The sequence below is a fragment of the Cetorhinus maximus genome, chromosome 30 (genome assembly GCF_964194155.1).
Source record: "Cetorhinus maximus chromosome 30, sCetMax3.hap1.1, whole genome shotgun sequence".
Lineage (NCBI taxonomy): Eukaryota > Metazoa > Chordata > Chondrichthyes > Lamniformes > Cetorhinidae > Cetorhinus > Cetorhinus maximus.
In genome coordinates, this window is record NC_135908.1 from 16,523,892 (window position 1) to 16,543,735 (window position 19,844).

Consider the following 19,844-nt stretch of genomic DNA (forward strand, 5'->3'; position numbering starts at 1 on the left):
ACCCATCAGGACAAATGCAAGAATGCAAAATTTCAAACAGTCACAACAATTTATACTACAGGAGAAAAGGGTGCGGGTGCTGATTGGTTGGCAAGTTGACTGATTGGCCGAGGCGTTGCAATTGAAAAAGCAACGGGGAACTTTAGGATCCCCAAGCTATCGGGTAATTCAAAAAAGGGTTAAGGCTTGAACATATTCCTTTTGTTTATAGAGAGCGGGTCCCTGCATATGAATGTATGTCGCTTCTAGCGAGCGTAAATGAGCCACATTACGAACTTGGCTGATTATCTTAAATTGGTTGTTAGTGCAACTACCAGTGCACTCAGGATCGTTCAGCAAGTGCTGAAAAGGACAGAAATGTCAGCTTAGAATTTGTGTTCAAGTTCTGGAATGAAACTTGAATCTATGACATTCTGACTGAAGCAAGGGTGCTACCAGTGACCACGGCTGACACAAGTCAAAGATTTGAGACTTTAACCTGTCCAAACTAAAACAATGTCAGAATTTCTCTCTTTTCCACAACACACCAAGGGGTCAATCCATGTGGGTACCACCAGTTCTTTTGATTAGACAGGGTGTAAATGGAGTCAGAAAGAGCAATTAAGATTCAAATCTACTTGATAAATTCACAAGTACTTCAGCAGCAACCACAGGCTATACAACCTACATCGAACAGAGCAAAGCTAAGGGCACACACTTCGCTGCAATCTAAAGCACAAGGCCATCAATTTTCTAGTGAATTATCACAACTATGGGGAAACTGTGTCAACTATGACTGACCAATCAGTTCTAGTCACATATATACCCAGTAAACTAGAATCACACAAAGCTAACCTCTTCCTTTAAAGTTCTAGAAGGCAAGGCCCTCTCTGTTCAGAAACGGAAAGGGAGCTAGTGCCAATGAACATCATTGTCATCTAGCAATCAGAATGTTGTAGTCACCTCATGAGCTCTTTCATTGATTTTGTAGCAGCTTGTGACCAGTAGGTGATTACCAATGGTAGTATTCAATGCTTTAAATATACAAACTTGTTTTCAACATTCCAAGAATACCACAAAGAAAGAAACAGAAATGCTGATGCTAATGATCAAAGTTACAGCAATGATACACAATGGGTAAATTACTTTGACCTTCACTACAATCGGCTTCTTAGAGCACCAGATTAGAGATGCCTCATAACAGGATGCACACAGGAAGCTTCAACAATCAACATAATAAATACAGAGAAACTGTTCCCACTCAAGAGTGGATCAAGAACTAGAGGACGCAGATTCAAAATAATTGGCAAAAGGAGCAAAAGTGATGAGAGGAAAATTTCTTTCACCCAGAGGGTGGTTGGCATCTGGAACGAGCTTCCCGAGAGGTGAAGGCAGGTTCGGTCAAGGTATTCAAAAGGGAATAGGATTGCTACCTGAAAAAGAGAGGATGTGCAAGGTTACGGGGATAAGGCAGGGGAATGGGACTAGGTAGAATGCTCTTTCAGAGAGCCAGTGCAGACTCGATGGGCCAAATGACCTCCTTCTGCACTGTAAAGATTCTGTGATTCTGTAACCTTTCATCATAATTTGCAAGCAAGTATTCAAAATAAAAAAGAGTGAATAAATTCATTTGATCTTCCAACTGTCAGAAATTGAATTTTATATAGCCCACATGCTGCTTTTACAAAACAATCTCAGGCTCGATACAGGAAGCTTCATGTTACCACTCATGTTTCCTCTTTACTAAAGCTTTCAATTCTCCAGCAAGTAAATGACACTTCAGAAGAAGTTTTTTTAAATTGCTACTTTGGAGGCTTTAACTACCAGGCTAGTTAGAAGTCAAGTGGTAAATTTCCACCTGTTAAAATGGCTACTTGGTATCAAGCATGCTATCTCGTGGCTTAACTAAAATCTATCATCAAGTTCAGGAAAATTCAGCGATTAATTCCTAGTTATATCATGGTCTATAATTTGCTGGGTAAAACTGGCAAGCTTCTGGTATTTATATATGCATCATTAAATGCAGAAATCTGGAAGCCGCTGTCAGTGATGCCCTGCTCCTTCACAAAGTGCAATGGTGATATAATGAATATAGAATTTTTCACTCCAGAAAGATGTTTTATTTGCCTTATAGTAAAAGTCAGCACATGGGATCAAGCGGGTGATACAGGCTATGTTGCAAAGAAGGTGGGCGGGAGTTTAAGATACACCTACTGTGCATGGCATGGTAAATTGACAAACAGAAAACGTTCTCCGGCAAAACGAATAAAGTACGAAGCTGCTTTCAAGCTAAAAGTCGTAACACAATAACTGCTTCAGAGAGGGAATTCAACGTTAGTGAAAAACTGGAGCAAGAATGTGAAAAGGAGGAATCCACTCTGAAGAAAATGCACAAGACCAAATTCACCAACAGATTAAGAACCAGCCAGTGGCATAATCTTAAAAAGCATGTATCAGCATAGGTCCTTGAAAATTGTCAGAATGGTTTACGTTGTCACCAGAAATGCAAAGAATATATATATGCTGTTAAGTTGGCTAAATCAAAGTTAGAGTCCAGAAAAGATTTCAGACCAACAGCTAGTCAGTTTAGCTACTTTATGGAATAAAACAGTTTAGTGTTGCGGCAGAAGACCAAGATTGCTCAGGGGCTACCAAAAGACCTGAATGCCAGAATTATACCTGCTTTCTGTGATTTATCAGACAGTGGCAAAAATGAGTACATTAAGTCACATTGACAACATGGATGAAACATAGGAACAGGGAAAGGCCATTCAGCCTGTTGAACCTGCTTTGCCATTCAATGCGATCATGGCTGATCGAACACTTCAATGCCTTTTACACACACTATCCCCATAGCCCAACACGTTATTGTTAATCAGAAATCTATCAATCTCTACTTTAGACATACTCAATGACCGTGCTGCCACGGTCCTCTGGGGTAGAGAATTCCAAAGGTTCACAATCCTCTGAGTAAAGAAATTTCTCCTCATCTCGGTCCTAAGTGGCTTCTTAGACTCCTCAACCAGGGGAAAAATCTTACCTGCATCTAGCCTGTCTATTCCTTTTTAAGTATTTTGTAGGTTTTAATGAGATCACCCCTCATTCTTCGAAGCTCTAGAGAATACAGGCCCAGTTTCCCCAAGCTCTCTTCATAAGACACTCCCGCCATCCCCGGAACAAGTCTAGTGAACCTTTGTCGCACTCCCTCTATGGCAATATAATCCTTTGAGGTAAGGGGGCCATAACTGCGCACACAACTCCAGGTGCATTCTAACCAAGCTTCTGTACAATTGAAGCAAGACTTCACTACTTTTGTACTCAAATCCTCTTGCGATAAAGGCTAACATTCCATTTGCTTTCCTAATTGCCCACCTGCATGTTAGCTTTCAGTGACTTATGGACAAGGACACCCAGGTCCCTTTGTACATCTACACTTTCTAATCACTTACCATTTAGGAAATACTCTGCACATCTGTTCCTTCTACCAATGTGGATAACCTCACATTTTTCCACAATATATTCCATCTGCCATGTTCTTGCCCACTCACTAAGTCTGTCCAAATCCCCCTGTAGCCGCTTTACATCTTCCTCACGACACACATTCCCGCCTAGCTTTGTATCATCTGCGAACTTGGAAATATTACATTTAGTCCCCATATCCAAATCATTGATATATATTGTGAACAGCTGGTGCCCAAGTACTGATCCTTGCGGGACCTCACTAGTCACAGCCTGCCAACAAGAGAATGACCCATTTATTCCTACTCTGTTTTCTGCCTGTTAGCCAATCCTTAATCCATGCCAGTATACTGCCTCCTAACCCATATGCTTTTATTTTGTTAATCAACCTCCTGTGGGGGACTTTATCAAAAGCCTTCTGAAAATCCAAGTATACTACGTCCATTGACTTTCCTTTATCAATTTTGTCAGTAACATCCTCAAAAAACACCAACAAGTCCGTTAAACAGGATTTCCCATTCACACATCCATGCTGACTATGCCCAATGAGATCATGATTATCCAAGTATCCGCTTATCACGTCCTTTATAATAGATTCTAGCATTTTCCCTACTACTGATGTAGTGGGGTGACATTTGCTACCTTCCAATCTTCAGGAACCATTCCAGAATCTATGGAATTTTGGAAAATGATCACCAACACATCCACTATCTCTATAGCAACCTCCGCCCATGAATTTCAATATGCCCAGCAGCCAAACTGTGGAGCAGAAAGGTTCGAAAATAGTGGAAATGACAGGGCAAGAGAAGACAAGACAAGATGGTACTAGCCTGCATGGCCGACAGAACAAGATTACAGCCGATAGTAATTTTTAAATGTAAATCATGCCAAGCATCGAGCTCCCTGATGAGTTTTAGTGCATGTCCGTGACAATGGTAGATGGAGTGAAGTTATGGATCAATAATGTGTTGAATAGGTGTCCAGGTGGTCTGTGTAAAGAATGTAGGTTATTAGAGTGGGACATGTTCAGGTCCCCTATAACTGATTAGATCAAGGAGGTGCATGTGAAACAATAACAGCCACAGTGCAGTTCTACCAGGGGATCTAACATCCGTAGTTCAAACTTTGGAAGCGTGCCTCAACAATCCTTACAAGGATCATGTTTGTGTCAAACAAAATAGGTGGATGGTTAATGGGGGAAAAAAGCTTCACAAAGAGTGGAAAATGCATGCTGCTGCTTAATGTTTCGTGTGGTTTCATTAGCAAATCGTGGGATGCTATTAGTGCACAAATGTGGGATATCCAATTCAATGAATGGAGAGGAGAATGATTTGTTGTAGACGATTGTGAAAACAAAAATACCATATCTGATCCAGGATGCGATCCTTATGATGATGGCATAGCCGAAGTGACTCAATGAATTTCATGAACTTTTTGCGTCGGATGCCAAAGACAATTAATTTAACTTGGATTGTGGTTAGTTATCTTTGTACAGTTAATTAATTCAAAAAACTGTGCCTCATTAATTTAATACAAATTACCACTTTTTTTTCAAATCCCTCCATTTCAAAATGGTGAGCATCCACACCAGTGGGTCACATTTTGTACTTGGCATATAAATTGACCCCTCCTGCCACCACCCCAATTGTCCCCCGGGTGTTTTTGGATGGATTTCTGGAAGTTTCAAACATCAGCTTCTACTGTAAATCGCAGCATAACTACAAAATAACATTTTGGGGAAGGAAGAACACAGTTATTATATTCACAAGTTTTATAAAGTGGTAAGTAAACAGTATTACAGATATGGAATGCAAGGCCTGTTGCCTTCACCACTAGAAAAATGTGGAATATTTTTCACCCTGTGTCAATTGGGATCTACTCTTTCAATAAATTGACTGAGACACACCAAGGAGAACTGTGGTGATATTTGCAGTGGAGCAATGAACAATTGCACAGGAGATCCAAGATAATTTAAGACCTTCAGTTTTTCTCTTTGATCTTCACAGGTTGTGTTGGCAGAATTGATACATGGCTGTTTGCAGAAAAGGCTTATTTGAAGTTGGCAGATATTAAAGCTAGGAGTAAAGTAAACATGAAATACTCACTAATAAAGCCATGCAAATTCAGAACTTAGACTAACAAAATAATTAGCAAGCTTTCAAATGAAAAATATTCCAAATAGTCAAACAAGATTCTAATAGTTGGCTGCAAGGTTGGTTGGTTATCATGTGGCTCCAACTGTAAAGCCTCAGGCTGCTTTTATACAATGCATGCATCAAGCTCACTCTTGTTACATGGGTCTTGGAAGCTGCCTTAAACACAAATAGAAATAGTCATTTCTACAATTATTATATTGGCTTAGAAATTCAAATTTGCTTCTTACCATGTGAAAGAGCCAAACAGTGGCTGTCACCTATTGAAAGGTCAACTATTCTTGTAGTAGCTAGTTCTTCGATAAGTTTGGGTCTCAAAGCTGTAGCTTCTGAAGAGCCACAACCAAGACAGGCACCACAGCCCCAAGCATACACCTATAATCGAAATGCAGCAAACATTATAACATGGTAAAATTCATTGAGAAACTAAATTTGAGATTCGAAACCCTTATGTTACCTGTATTTTTAAAAGATTTGTCTAAGACCTATAGGGTACACAAAGTTCCTGACTCTACGGTAATTCTATAGTTAATGAGGACCAAAAATCAGTACTGCAGGAACTTATATTGATATGCCTTTAACTTAATGAAACCGAGATAGATAGGTTCTTGATTGGTAAGGGGATCAAAGGTTACGGGGAGAAGGCGGGAGAATGAGGTTGAGAAACTTATCAGCCATGATTGAATGGCGGAGCAGACTCGATGGGCTGAATGGCCTAATTTCTGCTCCTACGTCTTATGGTCTTATGGAAATGTTGCAAGGCATTTCACAGGCCCATTATAAAACAAAATATCAAGGGGAGACAACAGCGTATTGGTAATGTCACTGGACTAATAATCCAGAAACCCAGGCTAATGCTGGCCAATGATCTTGGGACATGGGTTCAACTCAGACTATAATGACTGGTGGAATTTAAATTCAATTAATTAAATCTGGAATTGAAAGCTAGTCTCAGTAATGGTGACCACAAAACTATCATTGATTGTCGTAAAAACCCATCTGGTTCACTAATGTTCTTTAGGGAAAGAAATCTGCCATCCTTACCTGGTCTGGCTACATGTGAATCAAGTCCACGCCAATGTGGTTGACTAACCGCCCTCCAAAATGGCCTAGTAACCTGCTCAGTTCAGGGCCAATTAGGGATGGGCAACAAACACTGGCCTTGCCAGCGGCTCCCCCACCCCAAAGAATAATTTTTTTTTTTTTTTAAAGCATGACACCGAGCCACAAAGAAATATTAGTTCAGGTGGCCAAAAGCTTGGACAAAAGGTGGCTTTTAAAGAATGTCTTAAAGAAGGAAAGCGAGGCGGAAAGGTGTGGGGAGGGAATTCCAGAGCTTCTAGACAGCTGAAGACATAGCCAGCAATGATGCAGCAGTTGAATTTGGGAATGCTCTAGAGGCCAGAATTAGATGAGCACAGATATCTCGGAAGGTTGTGGTCCTGAAGGAGTTTACAGAGATGGAGAGCGGCAAGGCCATGGATTTAATGGCATGGGAGAGTGGCAAGTGGGGACTCTGTTACTTTCCCGCCTCTACCCCGATAATGTCTGTGGCGGGAAGGCTTATAGACAGCCTTCCTGCCCCATCGCCAATTAAGGCCCTTAAATGGGAAATTAATGCTTACTTAAGGGCCTCATCCCACCGCCAAGGAAGCCCACAAAGCAAAGCCTGTCAGGGTTGCTTCCAGGCTTCCAGGAGAAGTCCGTCATTCAAAGAAACTCAGTGCCAGATCGAGGGGCATGGCATCGGGAAGAGGGGCCTGCTGAGAGCAACCACCCTGCCCTTGCTGCAGAATCCCATCCCTTACAAGCCCCCTCCTGCCTGTGGCCCTCCGATGGGTGCATTACTGGCAGCAACCACCATCTCCTTAGTGGCGCTGCCGAACAACAAAAGCTACCAGCCTCCAATTGGCTGGCAGCTCTCAGCAGATGGGACGTCCACCCCCAAGCTCCTTGATCCCGGGAAAGGCTTGCTGCTGCCCGTTTGGCACTTCATGCAGCAGGCCTTCCGAAAATGAGACATTAAATTCAGCTCACACGCACTCAAGAATAGTTAGTTAGAGGACATAAAAACTGTAAAGAAAACATAACAAAATTGCAGAGTGTTTACTTTTAAACCACTCATTTTAAGGAAAAACACAACTACTAAAGACACTAACCATAATATTTCTATTTTTTTTTAAATGTTATGTCATTTTATTTGACAATTCTAACAAAACTCAATACCAGCAAGAGGGTCCATCTTGTACAGCTGGAGTTACTTGTTAACATCACTATTTCCACAATAGTTCTTTATTCATCCCTATTATGCCATGTTATTTTATAGGTGATCATAAAGCTAGGGGAACTAAGGATGGGCAATGAATACTGCCTTAATGTTCACATTTCAATAATAATTTTTTTTTAAAATTCAAGATAAAAGGTCACTTTAGTTACACCTCAAGCATTCATCATTTACTTACTCTTTCAGCAAGAGAATACAATTGCCATATAGAAGTTATTCAGCTTAACTGACCTGTCCTGTTGATGTCAAAGCAAGTGAAGACTGGCTCCCAGCACAAACTTTCCGAATAAACATTCCTTGCAAGGCTTCAATAACTTTGGGTTTATAAACTCTGTTTGTGTCACCATGACCAAGTTTGCCTAGTAGAATGAATGGGATATATTAGCTGCCATTATCCAAACAATTTGCAAGTTAACTTACATATTGTGCAACATAGCTCGTTACATGAGAATCCATTAGGAGACAGAAAATAAAATAAACAATCATCGATTCACAACCTCACACTAAGGTCAGAATCGATAGATTCAGTGGTTAAGTAGCAGAATGGACAGCAAGCTGGCTACAACACAGGAAACAGACAGTAGGAATTCAAGGTTGATAAATACTGCAAAGTGGTGTCCCATTGGGGCTGGTGCTGGGAACGCAGTTGTTCACCATTTACATAAAGGATCTGGACTTGGGAACCAGAAGTATTATGAGTGGCTAGAATGTGGAACTCACTACCACATAGCTTATATGTGGTAGTGAGTCAAATAGCATATTCTAGCGGAAGCCAGATAAGCACATCAGGAAGAAAAAAAAATAGAAAAATATGTTGGTGAGATTAGATGAGGTGGTTTGCATGGAGCATGGCTGAATGGCCTGTTTCTGTGTTGTAAATATTTTCTAAAGTGTGTAGAAAAATATCTTAATCTCAGCACTACCATATTACAACCAAGGCAGCTAACCAGCAAGAGTGGTCTGGGAAGGTTTTTCCTTTCTTTGAGAGAAGTCCTCAGACTCTACATCTCACATCCTTCCAACCTGACACCACAGCACATTTCAACAACTAAAAAAAAAACATTTTTAAAGATTGCACCTTGTGGCAACATAATTCTTCCAACACATTTTGGCTATCTTTTTATTTATAACAGAGTATTGAAATGTAACTACAGAATTGATTTAAGCTTCAACCAACATCATTGGGTTATTAGTTACTATTCTACTTTTCATTTGAAATGCAAATAACCACTTTATAAAGTAAGGCGATTGCAATTGTTACAGTAGATATGTACTTCCTGAATTGTGTACCAAGGGTGTTGCGCAAGTTTACTGTAGCAAGTCATTACTTACCATTGTCACCTCCTCCAAAAGACCATGCTGTTCTTCCATCTTTAGATAATGCAATGGTATGTGAACTTCCACAAGAAACCTCTCCTACATTGCTTATATCCTTTACCAAAGTTGGGATGTTGCGGCTATTGCTATCACCATGACCTATTGAATACATAAAATGGGACAATTAATATGGCTTCATGTTATTCATCCCATCACGTTTTTTCTAAATAAAATGTGAGCAAATTACACCATTTTCAAATTCTAGTATAAATCTAAAGTCAAAACTAGTGCATATTCCAAATGAGCCATTGTTCACATCTACAAGATTTAAAATCATTTGGGACAGTTCTCAGTAAACTAGTAAAATTACTAACGCAACTCACAGCTGGTTAGAAACAGCTACACCTTCTTTACTATTGTGACTGAATTTAGACAATCCCCACAACATGCATGTGGCAGATATGACCCATACATATCCCAGTTTGAACGAACACTTGTGCTCCAACCAGCGCTGGAGAAATACAAATTTCTCTAGGGCTCAAACAATACAAGACGTCCATCCTACCTCCCCAAACACTTCTACAAAGCAAAAAACAGACAAACACAAGACCGGAAGTAAGCTAACACAAGCAACAAACTTGTCTAAAAGCAAAATACTGCAAATGCTGGAAATCCGAAATAAAAACAGAAAGTGCAGAAAAACTCAGCAGCTATGACAGCATTTGTGGAGAGAGAAACAGGGTTAAAAGTTTCGAGTCTGTATGACCATTCTTCAGAGCTAAAATGAAGTAGAAAAATGTGATAACATTTTATGGCCTGGCTACAAGCAATGAATACTGACTCCTCTGACAGGGTCTCTTTTATCCTCCCACAAACAAGTTTCATCTGCATAGAGGGAATAGACTTCAAGCACAGAAGTAGAGAGTACTCATGTCACAGGAGATTTCGGCTGTTTAAAAGGGTTATATATAGCAGCAACACAAGACAGACAAAGGTTTGACGAGAGCACAAAAGTGCTGCTACAAGTTGTAGAGAGACAAATGGCAATTCCATAAGGCGCATCAAGGAAAAAGTGTCAAAAACAGTTGGATACAATGCATGGCAACAGAGACTAAATAATGTTAGGACTTTAAATTTTTAATGTACAGAGATAGAGTATTGACAAAAGTTAACTAACCTCATCAGAAGGGGCATGGGTAAGGAACTGGGCGGCTATACTATTTACCAAGGTGGCGGCTTTCGTCTGCATCTCAACACACTGTCCCTCATGGGTGTCTCTTGCCTGCGTACTAAATGCTGAATCTACGTCTTCTCAGTGCTGCTCACTCCCACAGGACAACCATACTAACTCTAGAACTCCCAAGTTACAATACTTCATCTGCAATAAACAGGTTTTGCTCTGACTAGCTCTGCTTCTGACTCAAGCTTTTTTTTTTAAATTACTTCATCAAATTTTCCAAACCACATTGATTATTTTTACTATAGGAGATTTTGGAGCTACGAGGCTTCAAACAGGGCAACAACAATAAATGCTGGTCCAGCCAGTGAAGCCCACTTCCCGTGAATTAATTTTTAAAAAAGTAATTGGGAAAGCATGTTTAATAGAATATCAAAAAAAGGAGGGTCCATAAAATCCATTGAAAAGGTGTATTTAAGTTTAAAATAGAAACATAGCAAGACCTGAATCAGATTAATTGAATAAAGGAATTTACCTTGAATCAAATAACAGAAGGAAGATACAAGAAAACAAAGAAAATGGATGACTGGGATTCATTTAAAAATTAACCGAGGGGAGATAAAGGAAGTTTTATGAGAAACAAAAAATTATAGATTGCAAAAAGGAGTTAGGTGGTTGGCAGAAGGTCAGTCAGTTCTATTAAAGGATAAATTGAATACAAATTTAACAGATATATTGAATAGATTCTTCACATCAGTTTTCACAAAAGAGGACTGCAAACTAATTACATTCTTTGCAAATGGGGCTAAATCATCCACAATACATATACAAGTTAGTAAAATATGAAAAAAGAAGAAACTGGAAGGATTACATATCTTCAAAACTCCTGGATCGAATGCAATAGATCTTAGAATCCTCAAAGAATTAAAGGGAGAAAATAGAATTTCTTGCCAGGGATACTTTCCAGCTTCATAAATGCCAGAGGAATGGAGGATGGCAAATACTCTATTTTGAAAACAGGAACTGTAAAGGCATGAAACTAGTAATTAAAGGTCTGCTAGCCTGATATTTATTAGGGAAAGCCATACACATTTTGCCAGGTGCTATAAATAAATATTTCAAGAGCGTACAGGTATCAAAGGGAGAGGTCAACATAGAGATAAGAAAGTTATCATGTGATCCCAACCTATGCAAATTCTTTTATGACTTAACCAAGACAATGTGCAAGAGTAACACTGGATAATGCTGCAGAGAGCTGGCATAGACCCGATGGGCCAAATTACTGCCTTCTGTGCCATAACAATGACTATGACACAACCAGAAGATGCAGTTGCTTGACTTTTTGAAAGGCATTCAACAAAATCTCTGATGTGAGACTAGTAGGGAAGGGTTAAAGCTTAAGGAATAAAATGACATTGCCTAGGCTAATACTTAATTTAGCCTAGCAACCGAAGATAGTGAAACTGAAAATGACTCCTCCTGGGAAAACGGTATTCATGGATTAAGTGTTCCAGGCCATGCTGTTAGTGATATTTGAGTTTCATATGTATGTGCCACAGACAATTATCACATATATCATTGTTAAAATTTGCTGATGGCACCCAGCGGTGTACCCAGCGCAACCAATAGGAAAACATTGATTATCCACAGAGAACCTTGGATCAATTACGTTGATAGATCGAGTGTTACAGACTGATTTTACTATGGATTGGGACAGCAGTAATCTTAAATACAAGATGAAAGGGTCTCCACAGACAGAAGTTGCAAATGGAAAGGAGTTTGGAGAGATCATTAATCACAACAGGAAAATTATACCAATGCTGTGATTTTAGAATGGATAAGGCATTTATAATATAGATTCCCAAGGAAGGTCATGGATTCAATCAACTGACATCCTTGTAAATAAACTGGATCAATATCTGTTGAGTAGGACTTCTGAAGATTATGATGGTATCACTGGAAATAAATGTCCCTTCCTCCCCTCCCACCCACTGAGGGACAGCAACTATAGTGGAATTGATGCCACATTGTCCCACAGCTCCCTTGACTAAATTCCCTCATACCCCACTTCCTGTAAGGACTCCAATTCAATTCTCCCATTTCTCCGTTGCATCTGCAGCCTTCAATATTAGCACTTCCAATATATCTCCCTTTTTCCTCAACACAGGATTCACCACTGCATCCTCTCAGGGTGGCTGACAGGGCATTCCACTGTGTCCAATCTATTGCATGCACTTCTGTTCTCACCCTGACTCCCTCCTTCTCAGAATCATAATATGATCCCCCTTGTCCTTACCTTCTACCCCACCAGCCTCCAGATTTAACAGATCATCCTCTGCCTTTTTATCCACCTCCCCAGCATGATTCCACAACCAAGCACATCTTTCTCTCCCCTCCCAGCATTCAACATTCCCTCCACAACACCCTGGTCCCCTCCTCAGTCACCATCAACATCACTACCTTTCCTACAGCCTCTTTCCAAACAAGTGCAGAAGATACAAACCTGCCCTTTTACCTCCTCCCCTCTCACTATCCAAGGCCCCAAACATTCCTTCCCAAGTGAAACAGTGATTTACTTGTACTTCTTTCAACTTAGTACACTGTGCCCATTGCTCAGGGAGGTCTTGTGATGCAGTGGGTAGCATCCCTGCCCCTGAGCTAGAAGCTCCAGCCACGAATCCCACCCCAGGACTTGATGGCCAAAAAAGGTGCGTTATTAACGCAGCCAAACAGATTGATCATCAACCCGCAAATCCTCCTCCTGACATGCCAATGGCAGGTAGTAAGAGCAGAAGGGATTCCTGGTCAGCATGTGATGGAAAGAAAGTTAGACCCTCAACCATCACTGCCCAAAACTCCACACTATATCAACCATGTAAAAGTGCATGTTGCCATAGCAACTCTGACTTCAAGTGATCTATAACACAACACCACTATTCGCTACAGACAATGTGGTCTCCTCTACAAACACCTCTGTTCAGTTCACAAGAATGACCCTGAGCTTCTTGTTTCTTGCCATTTCAATTCTCCACCTTGTTTCTTCCCTTTATCCATTACCACTCCCTTTGGCTTTTGAACCGGTGAAACCTATTGTCATTTAATCTCTCCTGGCTTCCACCCTATCACAGACCTTTCCTTACGTTCTTGATCCCCCTCTCTCTTTTCGCTTGCTCAAAACCTATCACATTTTCATCTTGCCTCAGTTCTGATGAAAGGTGAACTCTGTTTGTCTCTCCATAAATATTGCCAGACCTGAGTATTTCCTGTATTTTCTGCTTTTAATCCATATTGTCCTTTGTGCTATGATCCCCATAGATATCGGTAACTTTAAAAGAAAACTGAATGCCAGTGACCTACTGAAATCTTGTCCTGTGATCATTTCAAGTTAAGACTTTTACTGTAATAAACATGCTAAAAGCAACATTGATCAACACTATTTTTGCAGGCAATTTATAGTCTAAACAATAGAGAAGTTTCCCCATTGAACCTTTAAAATGAGAGAAAATCCCCCTCTAGCTATGCTTTACTCTGTCCCTCAAGCGGACATTTCATTCTCCAAGAACAAGTCCAAAGCTATTCTCAGCTTCCTATGGCTTGCTTCATTTTCCCTTTTCCAGCCAGGTAACTTCTAATCCCCGAACTGACTTTCCTGCTGTGGATTTCCTTGGTGATTCCTCTCTCTCTAGCGAAATCTAGGTGAATCTTCCAGCCTTGTTTGAAGAGACCGACTTCATGGCAGTTTAATCAGGCCGTGAGCTCCCACCTACATTCTTGGTGGTGAACAATAGAGGCTGGCTGTCTCAGATTCCTGCAGACTGCCCTACCCGAGGGGTTCAGGGATATCTTAAGAAGAACTCTGGAACTTGATGCAACAGCTTGCTATAGATTCTTCCTCTCTCAAAGCCCATCTTCATGGCAACATGAATTACATGGGTCTTATATCAAGGTAGTAATGCTAATTAGCTATTCTTTAGATCCCCAAATCCATTTTATCCTGTAATTAGACAGTGTAAAGTATAACAGATTACAAAACCTGACATTCCTAACACCTCTCAGAGACATGCAGATTAACAGTCTACCCAGAGTCATGACAGATGCCCTTGTGACTGTCCACAGGTGTGAACATCTTGCACCTTTTGCCAGTAAATCAATCTGGGCCTCACTGTCCATCTGGCACCAAGGTCACTGAAGGCTTGTAGTAAAGAAAGATTCCGAGGTCACATGACTACCCTTCATAACTCCATTTTACCTAAAATTAAACAGAGTCCCAAAGCATAACAAATTTATAAATCGTGTGTCTGTAACAATAGTTATTCAAAAAAGACTATGGTTTAAGCTATAAAAGTTCCTTGCCAACTTTGTCAAGGAAAAGACAGTGTTTAACAACTAGAGCAGAAATGAATGCTCAAAATTTGCTTCAGTCAGTTTAAGCAGAACATTGCCCAAAAGGCAAATCTTAAAAGATGCAAATGATTTCTAGATTGACTGAGAAAAAAAAAACGCCAATAGCATTCATAGTTTCATCAATGGCTGGGGAAGGGGAAATGAGCTGTCAGTCTGCTCTTTTTGTTAATGTTCAACAACACTGAGAAACTACTTCACAAAAAACAGTAAACAATGACGGTCTTATCACTAGGGCAAAGGTGCAGTCAAATACCAAAGATGCCCAGTATTAGTACCGATGTTACTTCCATACAAGTACAGATTTTAAATTACAAGGTGGGGACAGACAAAGGTATCCCATTCTCCTATCCATACAAACATACACCAAATAGCAGAGAAATTGGGAAGCGATTACTGCAAACTAACAGATCGTAGAAACCAATATCACTCCAAGCCAGACAACTACTGGTTAGTGAAAAAAAAGTCAGTACAAGCGGCTGTTTACACTGAAATTGAATCAATAACTTGTTGCTGTACCAAGAGTCCTGTTGCTAAGTTTCACTACCAGTTTGTTCCAGTTAAGTAGTGGAGAACATATTCGGATTGTTTCCAGTCTCCACTGATATCCAAATTCTGTATCCCTCAGCTCCAGGCTAACTCATTAGAGAGGAATGTTTACTCAAAAGGTCTATATTCTGGTAAGAAACATGTTTTGTTCACACTGTTATCAGCTTCTATAAAATGGAGGAGTACTTTGAACAAAATGTAAGAAATTTTCCTTCCTTTTTTCTGCACGGTAGCAAGTGGATTGGCCAATATGCTGCAAATTTAGCATTTTGGCCATATTTGATGTCTTTTCTCCAGCCTAATTTCCCTCAGCAACCAAAGATGCATTGCATCTGGATCTAACTTTTTTTGAATTGACTAAAAAGTGAAGGACAGAGGAATGTCTATGAATGTTATTTATAGAGACCTCCAGGGGGCATTTGATAAAAGTCCCTCATAAAAGACTGCTAGCTAAAGTTGAAGCTCATGGAATTGAAGATACATTATTGATTTGCATAGGAAAATGGCTGAGCAGCAGGAGACAGAGTAAGGAGAATGGACAAGTACTCTAATTGGCATATGTGGCTAGTAGTGTTCGGACCTATGCTGAGGCCTCAACTATTCACTATATTAATTAATAGCTTGGATGATGCAATTTCCACATATCCAAATTTGCCAATGATACAATAGTATTGAAAGCAATGTAAATGCAAGAGAATGGGGAAGACTGTGGAAAATGATTTTCAAAATAGGTAAATGTGAAGTCATCCATTTTGGACCTAAAAAAACAGAACATGGTACTTTCTAAATGATGAAAAGCTAGAAACAGTGGAGGTCCACAGAGACTGGAGAGTTTTGGTATATAGATCATTAAAACATCATGAACAGGTACAGGAAATAAGCAAAAAGGCTAATGATGCTGGCCTTTATGTTTAGAGTACAAGCGGGTACAAGTCATGCTAAGGCTATATAAAGTTGTGTTTAGACCGCCTGGAGTACTGTGAGCAGTGCTGGGCGCCAAACCTTAAGGATATATTGCTCCTGGAGGAAGTGCAGCATAGGTTTACCAGAATGATGCTTGGACTCCAAGGGTTAAATTACATGGAGGGATCACAAAAACTAGGTTTTTATTCCCTGAGATTTAGAAGGTTAAGGGTGATCCGATTGAAGTTTTCCAGATATTAAACAAGAACAGATAGGGTAAATTGGGCAAAAAAGTACTAAGGGATATGGGACAAAAGGCAGGGATGCAGAATTGGGTCACAGGTCAACCACAATCTAAATGAATGGTGAAACAGGTTTGAGAGGCTTAACAGCCTACTCTGGTTCCTATGAATGGGTGACTTGTTAACTTTGAGTGATACCAACTTACTTAGCACATCTTTCTACTTTTATTCTATCTCGTATTTCTACTACACACCCCCCGCCATTGCAGTATTAACTTTGTCCTCTTCTTTTGTGGAGATACAAATGTACTTTCAGTACCTCAGTTATACCCCATATCACCACAAGCAGATTTTCCTTTTTATCCCTCGTCAGCCACACCACATCGTTTTACTTTTTCTAGGTTTATAAAGATTTCGGTGTTCCCTTTTAGGTTATCTAATCTCTTCTCATTCTTCCTTTAATGTGTTCTTTGTCAATTTCCCTGCACCCTCTGTTTTTTGCCTAGTTTTCTACTCTATTCTGTACCTGTCATTTGTCATAAGCCACTGTCATCTATTTTATTTTAACCACTATTTCCTTCATCATGCAGTGAACTCTGGCTTTGGATGCCCTATCTTTCAGTGTGGAGAAGTATGAAGTGATGCGCTTTGGAAGGACTAATATAGAAATGTAGCATACAATAACTGGCACAATTTTGACAAGTGTAGATCAACAGAGACTTTGCAGTACATATACACAAATTCTTAAAAATGTAGCATGGGAATTTGTAAGGTGGTTTAAAAAAATGCATATTTCTTGGAATTATAAATAAGCATATAAAAGCAGAGATCATCTAGAACTTTGGTTAGGCCTTAGCTGGAGTGTTGCGGACAATTCTGGGCACCACACTTCAGGAAAGGTCTAAAGGGATTAGAAAAGGTACAGAGGTGGTTTACCAGTAAATTACAACAGATGAGGGGTATCAGATATGAGAAGAGGTTGGAAAAGTTAGGCTTCTTCTTGGCCAAAGAAGGACATGAGATAGGAGCAGGAGAAGACCATAGAGCCCATCGAGCCTGCTCCACCATTCAATAAGATCATGGCTGATCTTGGGCTTCAGCTCCACTTTCCCACCCACTTTCCACATCCCTCGATTTCCTGAGACCAATGAGATGTTTAAGATGATGAGAGGTTTTAATGAAGAAGATAGGGAAAAATGATTTCTTCTGGTGAGTGGATCAATCCCTGGAGGTCACAGATTCAAAATTATTGGCAAAAGATCTAGAAGAGAGATAAAGAGAAATGTTTTCATTCACAGTTGCTTAGGATCTGGATCACTCTACCTGGTAGGGTGGTGGAAGACGATTCCATCAATAATTTTGAAAGGAAGTTGGACAGATACTTGAGGGTGAGGAACTTACAGGGTTAGAGGCAAAAAGCAGGGACATGGGACTAAGCATGACTGCTCTTTCAAAGAGGCAGCACAGGCATGACGGACCAAATGGCCTCCATCTGTGCTGCAAGTTTCTATGATTCCATATTAGGGTAATTGAAGTCTTCCACTATTACTGCTTGATTACACTTACATTTCTCTGAAATTTGCCTTTATATTTGCTTCTCTATCTCCTTGCTATTTGGGGTCTATATTGAACACCCAGCAATCTAACAGCTCAGTTTCTGTTCCTTAACTCCAGCCAAATGGGTTCAGTCTTTGAATCCTCGAATATACAGTCTCTCTGTATTATCCATATTGCAGTCCTCCAAATGTAACCTATTGTGAATCCTCAGTCTTTCGTTTCCTAAAGGCCTTGCTTTCAGTTGTCAAAGTCCTAAGCTCTGGACTTTCTTCCTTTAATCTTTCCAGCTCTCTACTACTCTCTCCTTTTAAGATGTTCCTATTTCTTCGATCAAGCTTTCAGTCACCACCTTCTTTAGTTCACTGTAAATGTTAGTCTGATTATGCTTCTGTGAAGTGCCTTGAAGACACTGTATAAATGCAAGTTATCGTTGTGATGTAGCCTCGCATGCTCTGCTGATGACTTCTCACTTGCATCTGCAAGTGCCTCCACCACTCTCTCAGAAGTTCATTCCAAACTCAAACCACGCTCGGAGCAAAAAAAAATGTCCTCACATCACAATTACTCCTTTTGCCAATTATTCTGAATTTGTATCCTCTAGTTCTTGACGTGCTCTTGAGTGGGAACAATTTCTCACTATTTACCCTGTCCATCCATACCTCTCAGGATCTTGAATACCTGTACCAAGTCTTCTCTCAGCTTTCTTTTCTCCAAGAAAAACAGTCCCAACCTATCCAATCTATCCCCATAGCTATTGTTCTATATCCCTGGAATCATTCTTGTAAATCTCCTCTGAACTCTCTCCAGTGCCTGCACATCCTTCCCCAAGTAGGGTGCCCAGAACTGGACACAGTATTCCAGTTGAGGCCTAACTAGTGCCTTATACTAGCTCAACATGACCTTACTCTTGTACTCATTGCCTCTATTAATAAAGCCTAAGATACTATATGCTTTATTAACTGGTCTCTTAACATGCCCTACCATCTTCAATAGCTTATGTACAAATACACCGAGGTCCCCCTTTAGAGTTTCTCCATTTACTTTATACTGTTTCACCATATTCTTCCTGCCAAAATGAATCACCTAAATCAAAATCTAATCTCCTAAACTTGTTCAAAAAGCATTTCCCTTTTGAGTCCCAAAGAACTTGATTCATGGTCTGAAGACTGCAACCTTGTTCGAAACGCATTAACTCCAGTTTGTTGCACTAATTCTGCAATCTGCTCATGCAAGTGAGGAGTCATCAACAGAGCATGCAAGGCTACATTACAACAATAACTTGCATTTATAGTGTATCTATCAGACTAACACTGATGATGAACCAAAGGAGGAGCTTTAGGCTGGTTGTCTGAAAGCTTGGACAAAGAGATAGGTTTTAATTAACATCTTAAAAGGAGACAGAAGTAGAGAGCTGGAGAGGTTAAGGGAAGGAAATAAAAAGCTTAAGCCTTGACAGTTGAAGACAAGAACACCAATCATGAGGTGAAAGATAGGAAAGGTGGGGGAATGCACAAGAAGCCAGAGTTGGAGGAACACAGAAGTCCTGGAGGTTTGCAAGTCTTAGGGCATCAGAGATAGGAAAGGGTGAGGACATTTATCTGCACCACAGTTGAGTGAACTACAATCCATTTGGATGGAAGCTCTGGCCTTGCATTCTATTCCAGGCTCCAAAAAGCTGGCCTTAATTCAGGAGCAAGAGGTTGTTGTCTTGAGCAGATTTGGAATATTCTGTCTGTACATGCAAAATAAGTCATAGAAATATCCATGATTGGTGAATGGAACACAGTTGTAAAATTCATCAACTACATAGGCAGGGTTTTAAA

The 19,844-nt window shown here is 40.1% G+C and overlaps 1 protein-coding gene across 9 annotated transcripts in view; it reads right to left on the reverse strand.

Annotated features, from left to right (window-relative positions):
- Positions 1 to 19,844, reverse strand: part of herc1 (HECT and RLD domain containing E3 ubiquitin protein ligase family member 1) — a 228,449-nt gene that overhangs the window by 161,666 nt on the left and 46,939 nt on the right. For all 9 annotated transcript variants that reach the window (XM_078532511.1, XM_078532510.1, XM_078532507.1 and 6 more), the window contains exons 8-10: positions 9,208 to 9,351; positions 8,107 to 8,234; positions 5,822 to 5,966 (exon numbers count right to left, since the gene is read on the reverse strand). In XM_078532511.1, the coding sequence (XP_078388637.1) occupies positions 5,822 to 5,966; positions 8,107 to 8,234; positions 9,208 to 9,351 (417 nt within the window). The remainder of the gene's footprint in view (positions 1 to 5,821; positions 5,967 to 8,106; positions 8,235 to 9,207; positions 9,352 to 19,844) is intronic.